This window comes from Nyctereutes procyonoides, unplaced genomic scaffold (genome assembly GCF_905146905.1).
Source record: "Nyctereutes procyonoides isolate TBG_1078 unplaced genomic scaffold, NYPRO_anot_genome, whole genome shotgun sequence".
Classification (NCBI taxonomy): domain Eukaryota; kingdom Metazoa; phylum Chordata; class Mammalia; order Carnivora; family Canidae; genus Nyctereutes; species Nyctereutes procyonoides.
Genome location: NW_026575146.1, coordinates 25,445,590 through 25,464,665, shown reverse-complemented (window position 1 = coordinate 25,464,665; position 19,076 = coordinate 25,445,590). Strand labels below are relative to the sequence as shown.

Here is a 19,076-nt window from a genome sequence, read left to right as displayed (position 1 = left end):
TGCCAGATTTTCCCTTGGGGAAAAAAAGGTGAAAAAAGTTAATATATACTACAGAGGCAACTCAAGGAAGTTCTGTACTAGTAGTACATGGTATAAATGATAATGTTTTATAAAGCAGCAGTCTTCTGTGGGAGAGATTTATGCCATCTTTGAGTCATTAATAGTATATGACACTGGTTTCCACTCAGACTGAGGGCTAAAACACATCATCATAAAATTTTATTGTTATTGTTCTTGTGTCAGGTATATTTCAAAAGCTTTTGAATTTATAAAGTGTCTTTGGAAATTTACAGGAATGAAGTTTACCAAATGTAGTCCATTAACAGGAAAACCAAATCAAACTCAGATGTAATCTCAAGGTGTTTTTGTGGATTTCCTATCCCTAGTCTTTTCACAAGCTCATCAGTTTCTTTTTCTGTGATGTGAATTTAATTGGTTTCAGCATAGGTTCAAATTCAATAAACATGTGATTACCCACCATGTGGAAGCAGTACACTAAGTGCAGTCATAGGCTATGTTCATGTAATCCTTACATACACCCCGTGAGGAATTACCCCATTTTTTTCAGATAAAGAAAATCTCGTAAAAACTATGACTCATCCGTGATATGTGACTAATCAGGGGTATTATAGGAGTTATAAGTCAGGTTATTTTATCCTTAAATCTATTATACTTTCCAATAAAATTATAAAGAGAAAATCTTGAAAATACTATCTTGTCCACGTTCTGTGGACTGGGGGGAAGATCAACAATCTGATTCATCAAAGGAAGATTCTGTTGCTGACTCATTAAAGGAAGATGATGCAACATGTTGGTTAATGCCATGGCTTTGGAGTCAGGCCAACACAGGGATGAACCCTGGCTCTTCAGCTGTGAAGAAATGGCAGGACCCTCACTAAAGTTCCTTGGGTTTTAACTTCCAAGCCTCAGTTTCTTTATCTACCAAACAATAGTAATACAACATTTCATAGAGTTGTAATGAGAATTGAGTATGATACTGAATGTAGAGCATGTAGCAGGGTACCCAGAAAATTGTACAGATTTTTGTAGTTATTATTCATAGTAATAGTGAAGATAATATTCAAACTGGCTAAAGAAAGATGTTTATTATTGTGTTCAGGGACATATGAAGATTTAAGAAAATTATATTGATCTCACTGAAGATTTTTAGAAATAAACAACCCTTGTATTTGTAACTTTAACTGATGCTTTTTTAAGGTATTTTAAAATATGGAGCCAGATTAGGACATTTTCAGATTATGCTCATATTTTGGTGACGTTGCTAATGGATTGGGAATAGCAGCATGAATGAGACATGTGAAGAGTCTCCTGCCCTCTTTAAAAAAGGGATACAAAAATAATTATATTCTTTGAGTCATAAAAAAAATTCAACAACTCTTATACAGTGAATATACAACTATTTTGACAGGCTCTTAGAACAATTTCTCCCCTTAACAATCGTTCACTTTCTACTAGAGTTAATGTTTTAGCACAAAAAGTCAGAACTTTATCTGTAAGCCAAGAGAAATTAATTTGGTTTTCATTATATATAAATTTTGTTAAAATTAATTGAAAATAAAAAAAATTAAAAAAATTAAAAAAAGAAAATAATTGAAAATAACTTATACAATTAATGGCAGAGAAGTTTGGCCTTTAAAAACCTTCCTGGTACAAGGAGCCTAGAATGGAAGTATACGGGATCAGCTTCACATATATACACATGTATACAATTCAGGATTGATTATATTAAAACAAGCTGAAGTTTCCCCAAATTTAGATATAATCATAGAGTTTTACTTAAGTCCTCTACGCTTCTCCACGTAGACTTGGTCAAAATACATCAAAGTGTTTAAAGTGATAACCCTGAATATTTGTATATTATGAGGTTGACAAAATACAAAGAACCTTGTGAAAAAACCAGTACCTTAAATATAGACTCTTTGCAGATAGTTCATCCTTTTTAGAATAAGCTAAATATCTGTTACTGGGAACTGACTTGAAAATAGTATGTGCTCTTTTAAACAAGAAATCTCCATTTGTAAATATAAAGGGGCAACCTGTGTGTGTGTGTGTGGGCACACGTGTGTGCCAGTTTATTCATATCATTGTCACCTTTTTAATTAATCATCCTTTTAACTAAGCAGTGAATTTTAAGGCTTTAACCTTTAGGTCTTCACTATATGATCTGTTTTGTAGCAAAAACCTCTTAAATTCAAATTATAATCCTGTTTTCATTTCTTTTCTCAGATGATGAAACATGCTTGGAATAATTATAAGCGTTATGCCTGGGGATTAAATGAACTGAAACCTATATCAAAAGAAGGCCATTCTAGCAGTTTGTTTGGTGAGTAGAATGTGCTTTGGTTTCTTAGTGACAGTAATTTTTCTCCAGTTGACAGAACCTGTGAGAGGTGATGTTTGAGTGCCCCTCCAGTCCATGTAGGAAACTTGCATACCTGATGGAAGTTATCTGCGAGGACTGTGCATAGTATGTCCTTCAGACTGAGCACCGTATGTTAGAATCACTTACCTACCTTGAAAAAGTGATGCCTGAGGCACACTTCCAAAGATTCTCATTTAATGGACATAGGTTCAGCATCATGATTTTTAGCTCCTGGGGTGATACCCAGCAGAGGAGCATTTGGTCCACTGCATTAACTGCTTCCTATCAGGTAAAAGTTGTGTCTTTATTGATAAGCTGGCCAAGGCAGCCTGCCATGGTGATCTTCACTGTATCTTGGTGACTCCCAACAGTAGCTCTGGGTTTCTCCTGTTTATGCCATGGAAGAGAAAGTGCAAATAGATTACATCAGTTATTTGAACTTTTCATTTGTCTACTTTGGCATGCTTTATTGCATTTGGTCCTCCCAGCATCCCTTGGTGATTGGTACTGTGGATGTTAATAACATTCTCATTGTGGAGGTGAGGAAGCTAGGTAACAGAAAAGTTGGATTCCTTGGGTCACAGAGGTACCCAGTGCCCTTCTCATTGCACTGGATTCTTCTTTAACCCTACACAATTTTGCCCATAAGTCCCAGGATGAAGGGAATAGAGTCTTATTCTGACACTTCTTAATTCCCCATAGAAAATGTGACTTTTTATACTGTAACTGAAGGTGTTAAATAGTATCAGATCATACAACAAGCAACAGTGTCAACTGACACTCATGACATGCCAAGTGCCATTTTTCCGACATCTCACTTAACCTCATTATCATAGGCATTTTATAGATGAGAAAAAGGCAGCTCAGAACAGCTTGCCACATATTAGCCACGTACTAACTAGCCATACTGGGGCTAGACCCAGGTGTGGTTAAGGTCAGAGTCCGTGGTCCTAATCACCACACTGTGCTTCTCTCCATTTATTCAGGATCTTCCGTGTGGTGGGCTCTCCTTCTAGCACTGGTTTAATCACCGCAGTACAAGTCTTTGCAGAATTCCTGGCCTCGTACAGAAGACTTGCGTGTAAATAGTTGTCAAATCATTAGAGGGTTCAGGAGATATTCATCTGAAGTTCAGATATTCCTATGAAGCAGGAACTCAGGTAGGGAGAAGGGAATTGTGAGAGCAGTGAGGGAGAGCTGGAAGAGGGGCAGAAAGGCTGGTTGGCCTATTACAGTGAAACAGTTTAGAGATGAAGAGAGCCCAACAAATTTGGAGTAGTGGCAGTAGAAGCGATTTCAGGTGTTTTTATAAGTAGTGCTTTCACGACACAGTTATCAGCAGGGATGATGAATTGCAGGAATTGAAGACAAATTCAGAAACTTCATGCTGACTCAGAGGACTTTATTTTTTTCGTTGTTTACTATGACTTTTAACATCTAGTTCTGTTTTTGTTTTTATCCCTATGAAAGTTGCTCACATCATTGATAAATCAGTTTTGTGTAAATTTGTCATAATGTTTATCGAAGAGATTATTTGGTTCTCTGTTAATACAGTGATGATTTATTTTAAATTATTATGAAGCATTGAAACCTAATAAGTCTCTTAATATGGAATGTGCAGATGAAGAAGACAGGACTTCTCAATGAGTGAAAATATCAGTGAGGGTGACAAAACATGAGAGATCTAGCTCTGGGAAATGAACAAGGGGTAGTGGAAGGGGAGGTGGGCGGGGGGTTGGGGTGACTGGGTGATGGGCACTGAGGGGGGCACTTGGGATGGGCACTGGGTGTTGTGCTATATGTTGGCAAATTGAACTCCAATTAAAAAAAAAAAAGACATGACTTCTCCATTCTGAGGAAGTTTATAGACCAAAAGAGATATACACAAATAATTATAAATGGAAGGCAGAAAGTGATGAGTGCAAGACCAACATAAAGCCTTCATGTCAAGGGAGTTCAGAGGAAATGAATCATCGAGTCGAGATGGGCTGGGTGGGTGGGAGGGGAGGTTAGGATCAGTCAGGCCTTCAAAGAGGGGGTGAAATTCCATTTTTGAATAATCACTTATTAGAGCTATCATAATTTTAGATTTAATTATATTTAAAACTTTTGCACAGGTGTACTTTTATGTGATTACATTAAAATTAATATGTGTGTTGCTCCTCTGTTTCGGATCTACTTTTTTCTTGCTAGAGAATGGAGTCACAAATGAAATTCTAAGAGATTATTTTCTACAACTCAGAAGAAACTTTAAAGATTAGTGTATCAATCCATACCCTGTTATAATGATTAGTTGGGTTTTAATGCAGCTTTAAAATTTTCTTTTGTGATAGGAATTTTAGATTGTGTTCAGTATTACCTTTTATTAATAAATTCAGTATTATCCTCTCCCTCTCCAGGTTTGGTCAATTTGCTTGTATGTATCTGTCAAATATTTTAATAGTTATTTTTCTGATATTTTTCAGGTAGTATTAAAGGAGCAACAATAGTAGATGCCCTGGATACTCTTTTTATAATGGAAATGAAAGATGAATTTGAAGAGGCAAAATCATGGGTTGAAGAAAATCTAGATTTTAATGTGGTGAGTTAAACAAAAGTTGTCAATTCAGTTCTTAAATCTCAGTTTAACATGGACAAATTCTGTTGTGGGGCAAATTATGGTGTTATATGACCTAGCGGAAACAATGCAATTTTAAATAGTACCATACTATATTCTTGCCCTCCGTTACTACACAAGTACATGTCTTTGTTTTTTGGCAAATTAAAATGTAAAGAAAAGGAAATGAAAATTTATGGAGACCTACATGTGCCAAACATTCATGTTCAAGTCCCACAACCATCCTGTGAGATGGGCATTATTTTCATACCTGTACAGTTTAGAAATTAGAACTTTAGAGACTCATCCAGATCACAGCTAGTTGCGTGTCAGAGCCTCAGTGAGGCCAACACAGATCTGTGTGGCTCCGTGCTTGTGTTTGGCACTGGGGCAATTTCACTACATACAGATGCAGTCTGCCTTTTATTCCATATAACCATCCTGCTTTCCTATATCTACGCTATTCAGTCGGTTCCTGTGTCAATTCTTACATACATGTGGAGCAAAAAAGATAAAAGAATGTACTGCTTTGTATTCTTAATGGGGTGATGTTGATACATCAGCGGACCTGGGGTGCATAACCTTCTTTCATTAAACCTTCGTAGTCCGTCTGGCAGAGGATCATGTTATTCTTTGGGAAAAATTTGTCTCCAACACAAAATCTTTGATTACAAAGCTGACATGCAAAGCAGTCCAGGTGGTAAACATTGTCCTTGGCGCACATCACCATCTCAAAGGCCCTGGCACATTGTTTTGATTTTGTTAAATTAACTTTTGTTAATCAGAGCACAGGGTGCCAGATGAGTGAGCTCTGCAGTTCAACAAAGACCACAAGAGAAATTAAAACAGAGAAGTTTATTACTCACAGGTCCTGAGGAGGTGCACAGCAGGCCTCTAGGGGCCACAACGGGGAGGTCAAAGCAGAGGACAGATAGACAGGACCTGGGGCACATGCCTTTTTTAGAGTGGGTATAGTCCTTTGGGGTCCTAGGCTAAAGCCAATTTGGTCAATGCAAACCAAAAAAGAGCTAGGGTTTGGTAAGCTCCGCAAACAAAAAAAAAGGCGTCTTTTCTGAGGAGTGCAGAAGGGGATGGCCCTGGGAGCTGAGGGAGACTGTTGATCACAAGGACGACTGGGGGAGTCATATCAGGAACTTGCATTTGCTTGTGCCTCTGCGGGCTGTTATCCAGGGCATGCGCTTGCATGAGAGTCTGGCATTGCTTGAGGTCCCCCACAGGCCGCCTGAACGCTGAGGCAGCAATACCATAGAGATGCTCGGCTAAACTCTCAACGTACATCCAACAGCAGCTCTGTCTCCTCTTGCACAAGTACGGTTTCCAGCTTTGTTCGTTGTATGCCCTTATCTGAATAAAGTTTTGTCAATATGAATTTGAAGTCCTTTAAAAAATCTTGTATGCATACTCTCATTCTTAACAAATACTTCGAAACCCATTATACACCAAGGAAAAAGTTCAGAATTAAGGAGAATGGACACTTCCAGTCCTTCTTGATAATTTTTATTTGGGAGGACACCACCATGTCAGAGCTAATCTCATTCCATAGTCACTGTTTTACCTCACATAATGAGGTTGACAAAACATTTGTTTTAAGAGGAGTGTTGGCCCAGCTTTTTTTAGTCATTCACTCGTTTGGCATTATTGGTATTATTTTTAATCTGAGATTGTTCTGCAGAAAGCATAGCAAACCTCTTGTCCATCTGGTATTCATACAACAATTATCTGTAAATCCCCATAACCAGGCCCAAGCAACATGCTCTGTGTTGACAATGGGCAAAGAAAGATTGTTTCCCTGTCAACATCTCCACTTTGTGGAGCTCTTATTCTCCCACAGACCCAGTGAGGATACCAATGGCAGAGTGTTAAAGATTAGTAAAACTAAATCTTTTTCCTAACTCTGCATTAAAAACCTATGTAAATTAAAACTTCAAATATTTTGTCCCAACCCTCTTATTAATTGCCTTATATGCCCCATTTTGGAGATCACTGCCTTAAAGAACAATTAGATAAGTCTATGTTTAATCTGCCTTATAATTGAATTGAGAATATAAAGAAGATATATGCCAATATAAAGGGACCTTGGAGATCAATGTGTTCAGCTCTTTCATTTTAAAAATGAGAAAACAGACCCAGGGAGCTGGTGATTTGCTCAAGGTTCTACAGCTATTTGATTGGAATGGTGGTAGCTCTAATATTATTAATGGAGTATGAAAAATTAAAGCAGTGAAAAAGGAAATTCTGTTTCTTTTTGAGGGTTTGTTGTCTCCTACTAGCATTACTGTCCCACCTTGTTATTTATAAATTCAGCTACCCACCTTTAAATAGGGCTTGTCTTGAGCTATCTATGGGAGAGAAAATGGATAGTGTGTTCCCTTCCTGCAACCCTCTCAAGAAAGGTTCGGAGAATAGGAACTGAATCCTTCCAAAATCAAGTATTGTTTTTTCCTACTGTTACCCAGTATTTTTTTCTTTGTTTATTTCTGTAATTGAAGTACAATTAACATAGTTAGTTTTGGGTATACAACATAGTGATTCAACAATTCTATATATTATTCAGTGCTCATCAAGATAAAAATACTCTTAATCCCCTTTACTATTTCACACACACACACAGACCCTTGTGTTAACACCAGTTCCCTGTATTTAAGAATCTAGTTTAGGGGGATTTTTCCTCTCAGTTTCTTTTTTGTTTTGTTTCTAAAATTTCCATATATGAGTGAGATCATACGGTATTTGTCCTCCTCTGACTAATTTATTTCACTTAGCATTTTACTCTCTAGGTCCATCCATATTGTTGCAAATGGCGAGATTTCATTTTTTCATGGCTGAGTCATATTCCAAATATATATCTCACATCTTCATCCATTCATCTGTTGATGGACACTTGGGTTGTTTCCCTATCTTCGATATTGTAAATCATGCTACAATAAATATAAGGGTACATGTATCTTTTCAAATCAGTGTTACCATTTTCTTTGGATAAATACCCAGGAGTGGAATTATTGGATCAAATGGTATTTCTCTTTTTAAGTTTTAGAGGAAGCTTCCTACTATTTTCCACTGTAGCTGCATCAATTTGGATTCCCACAAGTGTTCCCTATTCTCCACATCTTTGCCACCACCTGTTATTTCTTGTGTATTGTGACATTCTGACAGGTGTAAGGTGATATCCCACGTGATTTTAATTTGCATTTCCCTGATGATCAGTGATGTTGAACATCTTTTCATGTGTCTGTTGGTCAGCTGTATGTTTTCTTTGGAAAAATGTCTATTCAGGTCCTCTGCCCATTTTTTAATCAGATTTCTTTTTTGGTCTTAAATGCTAAAATTTTTTGTATATTTTGGATGGTAACCCCTCATCAGAAATATCAATTGCAAATGTCTTTTCCCATTCAGTAGATTGCTTTTTTGTTTTGTTGATGGTTCCTTTGCTGTGCAAAAGCTTTTTACTTTGTATAGTCCTAATCCTTTCACTTTGCTTTTGTTTCCTTCTCCTGAGGGAATGTTTCTACCAGGTCAAGGAAATTACTCCCTGTGTTTTCTTCTAGGAATTTTTTGGTTTCAGATCTCACATTTAGGTCTTTAATCCAGTTTAAGTTTATTTTTGTGTATGGTCCAAGAATGTGGTCTAGTTTGATTCTTTTGGATGTGCCTGTCCACTTTTCCCAACACCAGGTGTTGAAGAGGCTGTCTTTTCCCCATTGTATATTCTTGCCTTGTCATAGATTAATTGCCCAAATAAGTGTGTGTTTATTTCTGGATTCTCCATTCTGTTCTATTGATCTACATGTCTGTTTCTGTGCCAGTACCAGACTGTTTTGACTACTACAGCTTTGTGTAGTATATCTTGAAATCTGGAATTGTGATGCCACCAGCTTTGTTGTTTTTCAAGATTACTTTGGCTATTTGGGGGCCTTTGTGTTTTCATACAAATTTTAGGATTATTTGTGCTAGTTCTGTGAAAAATGATGATATTTTGATAGAGATTGCATTAAATCTATAGATTGTTTTGGGTAGTATGGATATTTTAGCAGTATTGGCTCTTCTAATCCATGAGCATGGAATATTGTTCCATTTGTTTGTGTCACCTTTAGTTTCTTTCATCATTGTTTTAGTTTTCAGAGTACTCCTCCTTGGTTAGGTTTATTCCTAGGCATTTTATTATTTTTGGTGCTGCTCTAAGTGGGATTGTTTTCTTAATTTCTCTTTCTGCTGCTGCTTTGTTAATGTATAGAATTACAGCAGATTTCTGTATATTAATTTGTATCCTACATCTTTACTGAACTCATTTATCTAAAATTGAATGATTGAAGACAGGAAAGTAGATGTTAGTGCTACTAGACCTGAATAGTATCTGATAATTAAAGAATTGCTTCCCTAGACCTTCCCAAATAATGCCACAATTCTTTGCTTTCATGACTGGCAGTAGTCTGAGAAACCTAAGAATCATTTATTTAAAAGAACAAAGGCCTCTCAAGCTAACAGACAAGATAACAGAAAGCAGTTGGCTGACCTCAGACCACTACCAGGTGACATGAATGTGTTCTATGGACCGTGGGGACTGTGCGGAAGCAAAGGGAAGGAATCTAATAGGGGGTATCAGACTGTGGAGAAGAGCCAAATTTTTTGTTTCCTTACTTGTAACATAAAGCAATTGGACTATTGTTAAGTGATTGCTAAGCTACTGACCTATAATGTTTTTTTTTAAATTGTATTTTTGTTTTTTAATAAGATTTTATCCTATTAATTGACAGACTTGTGAAAAGTAAGTACCATGTATGTTAGAACTGTTATTGATAATCTTGGTCTGTATCTTTCAAAATATACTTTAAAAATCATAGCCATGGGTCTCAAATTTCTGTTGATTATACTATTGTGAATGTGAGAGGTTTTCAAACGTTTGTTATAGTTGTCTCTTTGGGCATTGTCATATTTTCCTTTAAAAGAAAGTTTATCCAAAAAAAAGTTTATCAATAGCAGCCAAGTGATAGTACTTCTTACATTAAAATTAGTAAATAAAATTCAGGGAACTTATACTGTTTTACTCTCTGAATCATTATTTTATAATCTTCTTTAGCTTACAGTTTTGTAGTTGGTTTTAATGTCTTATATGAGAATGTGCTTTCTAATGACTCAAGTTACCCAGAGATTCGGGTGACTATCAACAATTACACACTTTTCTTTCTGAAAACACAAACTTTTCCCATTTATCTGAAGGGTGAAGAAATTGGAAAAGCTTAAGCAAAGAGAGAAAATGTGTTTTATTTTTATGGATAAAATGTAATGTTATTCCAGCATAGATAAATTATTGCTTGTTTTTAAATTCACACTTTTTCCCGAGAAAGCATTATAATTGACAATGTGAGGGTATTGCAAAAAAGTTAATGCATCCAAATTTATTACAAGGGAAAAAAAGAAGAAGGAAACAGAAACACTGATATTGAGCATTGGTTTATCCTGTGGTGCTCCTGAGTATAAAACAATCTTTCAGTCAAGACTAAATTTGTTTGTATGTGAAATATTCAATTTGTATCACTTAAAGGTATAAAGTAAATGTTTCTTACTGGTTTATACAGTCATTAAATTCATTTAATTAAGGCATAGCAAGTTGATTCAATTTGCATACTTGGTAGCACAAAGTTCAAATGGCTTTAATAACAGACTTAAAATAAATCACTGGGATAATATGTAGGAGCATGGGCCTCCTAGGTGGAGCTTTGTATTCTATTCAAGTATCTGTGGAGGCACATAGGTCTGGGCAGACCTCTAAGGGTAGACTCCAATGGATGAGTTTTCTGGTTTTAATTCAAAGTAATCCTAAAACAAAGAATATAAAACAGATTCTTGATTGCTCATTATTATTCATTACTTCATTCATGTACTATTCACCAAATACCCTTTAAGGATCAGTTACTTACCCTCATGGAACTTATAGTCTAGAAGGAAAAATAGAATACTTAGCTAGAACCAGGTTTTCTTAGGAAGAAGTGACGAAAAGAGGAAAATACCATCTAAAGAGTGCTGAGACATGCCAAGTATTATGCTAGGTGATTTTTTTCCAATAGGTTATCTCATTTAGTGTTTGTGACGACCATACAGAGTAAGTGGTATTTTCCCTGTTTTTATAGATGAAGAGGCGATTAATTAACCTGCCCCAAATCATGCAGCAAGTAAAAGCCATGAGTGAACAAGGGCTGCCTAACTCAGTGACCCTGTTTTTATTGGAGAGGAAATACAAAGAATTGAGAACTATATAGGCAGCCAGAGAATGAGTCCTCCAAAGTTAGGCATATACTCTTAATATCATAGCACTCATTAAAGTGCATTTTTCCATAAGTATTCAATAAATTCTAATTAAATGAAAGAGAAGTTAAGTTCTCTTGCCCCACTTCCCAACAGACTGTGCTAGACTCAGCTAGAAGACAGGCTGACAGGGTGTACAGGTAACTGTACTTTGCCATATTTGAAATAGTTAGAAATAATCTGGAGTTCAAGTGCAGTTGATCTACCTGTTTTTACCTAGCCTACTTTCGGGAGGGATTTGTGATAGCTCCTGGTACAGGAAAATTATTAAAGCAAGGACAAATGCTCAAGAGTTTCATCTCTGGGCATTTTTAAATTCAGTTCTGAGCTTCCTATTCTTTACTGTCACCTCAAAGAAGTATTGATCCCCTACAACCTCACATGGGAAATGTTGAAAACTGTCTTCAGTATGAATTTTATAGAATATGTAGAAATTTTCTCCAGATGATAATTTCTTGTATAAAACCTCAGTGAAAGCCAAATTTATGTTAAAATTACTATTAAAAAGCACTTTTCTTCATTGAGGTCAAGTGAGACCTTTGTCTGAGAGGCCGAGCTTTGAGAATGATTAGCCTGTTCCAGACACTTGCCTAGGAACACATTGAGAATGGTGGTCTTGAGCAAGCACCTGGATTGTACTTTTGATTGTAATGAATACTGTATGCTTTAGAAATCAGATACAAGGGGATCCCTGGGTGGCCCAGGGGTTTAGCGCCTGCCTTTGGCCCAGGGTGTGACCCTGGAGTCCCGGGATCAAGTCCCACATCTGGCTCCCTGCATGGAGCCTGCTTCTCCCTCTGCCTGTGTCTCTGCCTCTCTCTCTCTCTCTCTCTCTCTCTCTCTCTCTCTCTCTCTCGAATAATAAATATTTAAAAAGATATCAGATACAGTTGACATACAATGTTATATTAGTTTCAAGTGTACAACATAGTGATTTCACAATTCCATTCACTATGTAATGCTGATGACATTAAGTATAGTCGCCCTCTGTAACCATACAGTGTTCTTACAATATTATTGACTAATTGAATATTTCCTATTCTGTACTTTTCATTCCTGTGACTTATTTTATAGCTGGAAGTTTGTACTTCTTAATCATCTTCATCTATTATCCCCACCTCCTCACCTGTAGCAATGACCGGACTGTTATCTGTATTTATGAATATGTTTGTTTTTGTTCATTTGTCTTTTAGATTCCACATATAAATGAAATCATATGATATTTGTAAAGATTTATGGTATTCATCTGACTTGTTTTACTTAGTATAATAACCTCTAGGTCCATCCATCTTGTCACAAATGGCAAGATTTTATCCTTTTTCCTTGCTGAGTAGTATTTGTGTGTGTGTATGCATGCATACCATATATCTTTTTGAATTAGTGTTTTCATTTTTCTTTAAGTAAATACCCCAAAGTGGAATTACTAGCTCATATGGTTTTTTGTTTTTTTAAGGCACACCCATACTGTTTTCCATGGTCGCTGCACCAGTTTATATTCCCACCAACAGTTTAATGACCCAGATTGTTCTTTTTTTTTTTTTTTTTTCCAGATTGTTCTTTTAACCAGACAGAATGTCATCCTACTTTCCAGGAAAATAAGCTATAAGGTTCCCTGTTAGAAAGATGTAAATAAATTGACCTCAAAAAGCAATTTTGTATCTTCTCAAATGCATGAATGAGTACTTGACTAAGGTCCAGAATTCTATGCCATAGACCATGAAAGAAGTGACTTTTGCCTTAGCATTTGCCTTAGTCTGTTTTAGAGCAGAATTATATCCTCATGGGTACAGATAAGTTAATTATCTTGTTGAATAGAGTTATTCAGTATTTTCTATCTGAATGCTAATCAGAGCCTGCCAAGGGTGATGATTTGGGTTTTGACTTTAAAAGGATACTGAGTTGTTCTCTCTGACAGTAATTAGTGATAGATTGGACTGCTATTTGAGGGCTCTTCTGGGTCTGCATAGTAAAACCAATCTATTCACATAGAGAAGATGGTTGTTTGCCTATCTTTGTGGCCTAAAGAACTTGCACTTTGTTCACCTTCAAATGTATATCATATTACTTAAATATGAAACTAAAAGTTTCTAAGACATATGTTACACTAGGTTACATTGTTTAATACCGCAATTTAATCTGTTAAAAGGAGTTTATACTTTTTTTATTTTTTTATTTTTTATTTTTTTATTTTTTTTAAATTTATTTTTATTGGTGTTCAATTTACCAACATACAAAATAACCCCCAGTGCCCGTCACCCATTCACTCCCACCCCCCGCCCTCCTCCCCTTCTACCACCCCTAGTTCGTTTCCCAGAGTTAGGAGTCTTTATGTTCTGTCTCCCTTTCTGATATTTCCCACACATTTCTTCTCCCTTCCCTTATATTCCCTTTCACTATTATTTATATTCCCCAAATGAATGAGAACATATAATGTTTGTCCTTCTCCGATTGACTTACTTCACTCAGCATAGTACCCTCCAGTTCCATCCACGTTGAAGCAAATGGTGGGTATTTGTCGTTTCTAATGGCTGAGGAATATCCCATTGTATACATAAACCACATCTTCTTTATCCATTCATCTTTCAATGGACACCGAGGCTCCTTCCACAGTTTGGCTATTGTGGACATGGCTGCTAGAAACATCGGGGTGCAGGTGTCCCGGCGTTTCATTGCATCTGTGTCTTTGGGGTAAATCCCCAACAGTGCAATTGCTGGGTCATATAGGGCAGGTCTATTTTTAACTCTTTGAGGAACCTCCACACAGTTTTCCAGAGTGGCTGCACCAGTTCACATTCTCACCAACAGTGTTAAGAGGGTTCCCTTTTCACCGCATTCTCTCCAACATTTGTGGTTTCCTGCCTTGTTAATTTTCCCCATTCTCACTGGTGTGAGGTGGTATCTCATGGTGGTTTTGATTTGTATTTCCCTGATGGCCAGTGATGCAGAGCATTTTCTCATGTGCATGTTGGCCATGTCTGTGTCTTCCTCTGTGAGATTTCTGTTCATGTCTTTTGCCCATTTCATGATTGGATTGTTTGTTTCTTTGCTGTTGAGTTTCATAAGTTCTTTATAGATCTTGGAAACTAGCCCTTTATCTGATATGTCATTTGCAAATATCTTCTCCCATTCTGTAGGTTGTCTTTTAGTTTTGTTGACTGTATCCTTTGCTGTGCAAAAGCTTCTTATCTTGATGAAGTCCCAAGAGTTCATTTTTGCTTTTGTTTCTTTTGCCTTTGTGGATGGATCTTGCAAGAAGTTACTGTGGCCGAGTTCAAAAAGGGTTTTGCCTGTGTTCTCCTCTAGGATTTTGATGGATTCTTGTCTCACATTTAGATCTTTCATCCATTTTGAGTTTATCTTTGTGTATGGTGCAAGAGAGTGGTCTAGTTTCATTCTTCTGCATGTGGATGTCCAATTTTCCCAGCACCATTGATTGAAGAGACTGTCTTTCTTCCAGTGGATAGTCTTTCCTCCTTTATCGAATATTAGTTGACCATAAAGTTCAGGGTCCACTTCTGGGTTCTCTATTCTGTTCCATTGATCTATGTGTCTGTTTTTGTGCCAGTACCACACTGTCTTGATGACCACAGCTTTGAAGTACAACCTGAAATCTGGCATTGTGATGCCCCCAGATATGGTTTTCTTTTTTAAAATTCCCCTGGCTGTTGGGTTCTTTTCTGATTCCACACAAATCTTAAAATAATTTGTTCCAACTCTCTGAAGAAAGTCCATGGTATTTTGATAGGGATTGCATTAAACACGTATATTGCCCTAGGTATCATTGACCTTTTCACAATATTAATTCTGCCAATCCATGAGCATGGAATATTTTTCCATCTCTTTGTGTCTTCCTCGATTTCTTTCAGAAGTGTTCTATAGTTTTTAGGGTATAGATCCTTTACCTCTTTGGTTAGGTTTATTCCTAGGTATCTTATGCTTTTGGGTGCAATTGTAAATGGGATTGACTCCTTAACTTCTCTTTCTTCAATCTCATTGTTAGTGTATAGAAATGCCATTGATTTTGTATCCTGCCATGCTACCAAATTGCTGTATGAGTTCTAGCAATCTTGGGGTGGAGGCTTTTGGGTTTTCTATGTACAGTATCATGTCATCGGCGAAGAGGGAGAGTTTGACTTCTTCTTTGCCAATTTGAATGCCTTTAATGTCTTTTTGTTGTCTGATTGCTGAGGCTAGGACTTCCAGTACTATGTTGAATAGCAGTGGTGAGAGTGGACATCCCTGTCTGGTTCCTGATCTTAGGGGAAAGGCTCCCAGTGCTTCCCCATTGAGAATGATATTTGCTGTGGGCTTTTCGTAGATGGCTTTTAAGATGTTGAGGAATGTTCCCTCTACCCCTACACTCTGAAGAGTTTTGATCAGAAATGGATGCTGTATTTTGTCAAATGCTTTCTCTGCATCTAATGAGAGGATCATATGGTTCTTGGTTTTCTCTTGCTGATATGATGAATCACATTGATTGTTTTACGAGTGTTGAACCAGCCTTGTGTCCCGGGGATAAATCCTACTTGGTCATGGTGAATAATTTTCTTAATGTACTCTTGAAGTACATTGGCTAGTATTCCTGTTGAGAATTTTTGCATCCATGTTCATCAGGGATATTGGTCTGTAATTCTCCTTTTTGGTGGGGTCTTTGTCTGGTTTTGGAATTAAGGTGATGCTGGCCTCATAGAATGAATTTGGAAGTACTCCATCTCTTTCTATGTTTCCAAACAGCTTTAGGAGAATAGGCATGGTTTCTTCTTTAAATGTTTGATAGAATTCCCCTGGGAAGCCATCTGGCCCTGGACTTTTGTGTCTTGGGAGGTTTTTGATGACTGCTTCAATTTCCTCCCTGGTTTTTGGCCTATTCAGGTTTTCTATTTCTTCCTGTTCCAGTTTTGGTAGTTTGTGGCTTTCTAGGAATGCGTCCATTTCTTCTAGATTGCCTAATTAATTGGCGTACAGCTGTTCATAATATGTTTTTAATATCGTTTGTATTTCCTTGGTGTTGGTAGTGATCTCTCCTTTCTCATTCATGATTTTATTAATTTGAGTCTTCTCTCTCTTCTTTTTAATAAGGCTGGCTAATGGTTTATCTATCTTATTAATTTTTTCAAAGAACCAACTCCTGGTTTTGTTGATCTGTTCCATAGTTCTTCTGTTCTCGATTTCATTGAGTTCTGCTCAAATCTTTCTTAACTCTCTTCTGCTGGGTGTAGGATCTATTTGCTGTTTTTTCTCTAGCTCCTTTATGTGTAAGGTTAGCTTTTGTATTTGAGTTCTTTCCAGTTTTTGAATGGATGCTTGTATTGCGATGTATTTCCCCCTTAGGACTGCTTTTGCTGCATCCCAAAGATTTTGAACGGTTGTATCTTCATTCTCATTAGTTTCCATGAATCTTTTTAATTCTTCCTTAATTTCCTGATTGACCCTTTCATCTTTTAGCAGGATGGTCCTTAACCTCCACGTGTTTGAGGTCCTTCCAAACTTCTTGTTGTTATTTAGTTCTAATTTCAAGGCATTATGGTCTGAGAATATGCAGGGGACGATCCCAGTCTTTTGGTATCGGTTCAGACCCGATTTGTGACCCAGTATGTGGTCTATTCTGGAGAAAGTTCCATGTGCACTTGAGAAGAATGTGTATTCAGTTGAGTTTGGATGTAAAGTTCTGTAGATATCTGTGAAATCCATCTGGTCCAGTGTATCATTTAAAGCTCTCGTTTCTTTGGAGATGTTGTGCTTAGAAGACCTATCGAGTATAGAAAGAGCTAGATTGAAGTCACCAAGTATAAGTGTATTATTATCTAAGTATTTCTTGACTTTGGTTATTAATTGATTTATGTATTTGGCAGCTCCCACATTCGGGGCATATATATTGAGGATTGTTAAGTCCTCTTGTTGGATAGATCCTTTAAGTATGATATAGTGTCCCTCTTCATCTCTCACTACAGTCTTCAGGGTAAATTTTAGTTTATCTGATATAAGGATGGCTACCCCTGCTTTCTTTTGAGGACCATTCGAATGGTAAATGGTTCTCCAACCTTTTATTTTCAGGCTGTAGGTGTCCTTCAGTATAAAATGAGTCTCTTGTAGACAGCAAATAGATGGGTCCTGCTTTCTTATCCAGTCTGAAACCCTGCGCCTTTTGATGGGGTCATTAACCCCGTTCACGTTCAGATTTACTATTGAGAGATATGAGTTTAGTGTCACCATGATATCTATTCAGTCCTTGTTTTTGTGGATTGTTCCACTGAACTTCTTCTTAAAGGGGAATTTTAAGAGTCCCCCTTAAAATTTCTTGCAGAGCTGGTTTGGAGGTCACATATTCTTTCAGCTCCTGCCTGTCTTGGAAGCTCTTTGTCTCTCCTTTCATTTTGAATGAGATCCGTGCTGGATAAAGTATTCTTGGTTGATGTTCTTCTCATTTAGGACCCTGAATATATCCTGCCAGCCCTTTCTGGCCTGCCAGGTCTCTGTGGAGAGGTCTGCTGTTACCCTAATACTCCTCCCCATAAAAGTCAGGGATTTCTTGTCTCTTGCTGCTCTAAGGATCTTTTCTTTGTCTTTGGAATTTGCAAGCTTCACTATTAAATGTCGAGGTGTTGAACGGTTTTTATTGATTTTAGGGGGGGATCTCTCTATTTCCTGGATCTGAATGCCTGTTCCCTTCCCAGATTAGGAAAGTTTTCAGCTAGGATTTGTTCAAATACATATTCTGGCCCTCTGGCCCTTTTGGCGCCCTCAGGAACCCCAATTAAACGTAGGTTTTTCTTCCTCAGGCTGTCGTTTATTTCCCTTAATCTATCTTCATGGTCTTTTAATTGTTTGTCTCTTTTTTCTTCAGGTTCCCTCTTTGCCATCAACTTGTCTTCTATGTCACTCACTTGTTCTAACAAGGTTAGAAGTCCTAACCTCGTTAACCCTCGTCGTTAGGACTTCTAGTTTGGATTGCATCTCATTCAATTGATTTTTAATTTCTGCCTGATTGGATCTAAATTCTGCAGTCATGAAGTCTCTTGAGTCCTTTATGCTTTTTTCTAGAGCCACCAGTAGCTGTATAATAGTGCTTCTGAATTGGCTTTCTGACATTGAATTGTAATCCAGATTTTGTAACTCTGTGGGAGAGAGGACTGTTTCTCATTCTTTTTGAGATGAGGGTTTCCTTCTAGTCATTTTGCTCAGTGCAGAGTGGCCAAAGGAAGTTGTATTGGGATAAGGAGAAAAAGAGAGGAGAGAAAGAAAAAGAAAAAGAAAGGAAAAAAGGGTGGGGGAAGCAAACAGAAATCAAAAAGAAAGAAAAGAAAAAAGAAAAGACAAGACCACGGGGGAGTATCTTCTGATTCTGTATACATTAAGTCCCTTGACTTCCCCTGGAACTTGTCCGTCTAGCTGGTCTTCTGGGTTAGGGGCCTGTTGTGCTGATTTTCAGGTGTTAGCACTTGGGGGAGCTGCTCTGCCCCCTGCCTGGTGCAGGGCTCAGTGGAGGTTGTTTACCCCATGAGGCCCCAGGAGGAACAACCGCAGTGGCGGCGGCCAGCTCTGGAGCCCTGGAGTCAGCTCCCGCAGTAACTATCGAGCTCTCCGTCTGCAGGGCCTAGAGGCTCCAGGGCGGGGCAGGAGCCTCCTTGTCCGGCCCCCTTGGGACAGGCGGGATCCTGGGTTGTATCCTGGCGCCCTGTGCTCCCGGGCCTGCGCTGTTGGATTCACCCTCCGGCCGCACAGCCCGCTCCGCGGAGCCACCTCCCGAGCCCCTCCGAGCTGCTTCCGGAGCCACAC

General features: G+C 37.8%; 1 protein-coding gene across 1 annotated transcript in view; it reads left to right on the top strand.

The window, feature by feature from the left end:
• MAN1A1 (mannosidase alpha class 1A member 1) overlaps positions 1-19,076 on the top strand; it is a 164,732-nt gene that overhangs the window by 37,967 nt on the left and 107,689 nt on the right. Inside the window, exons 3-4 of the mRNA XM_055310756.1 lie at positions 2,248-2,344; positions 4,849-4,964. Of these exons, the coding sequence (XP_055166731.1) occupies positions 2,248-2,344; positions 4,849-4,964 (213 nt within the window). The remainder of the gene's footprint in view (positions 1-2,247; positions 2,345-4,848; positions 4,965-19,076) is intronic.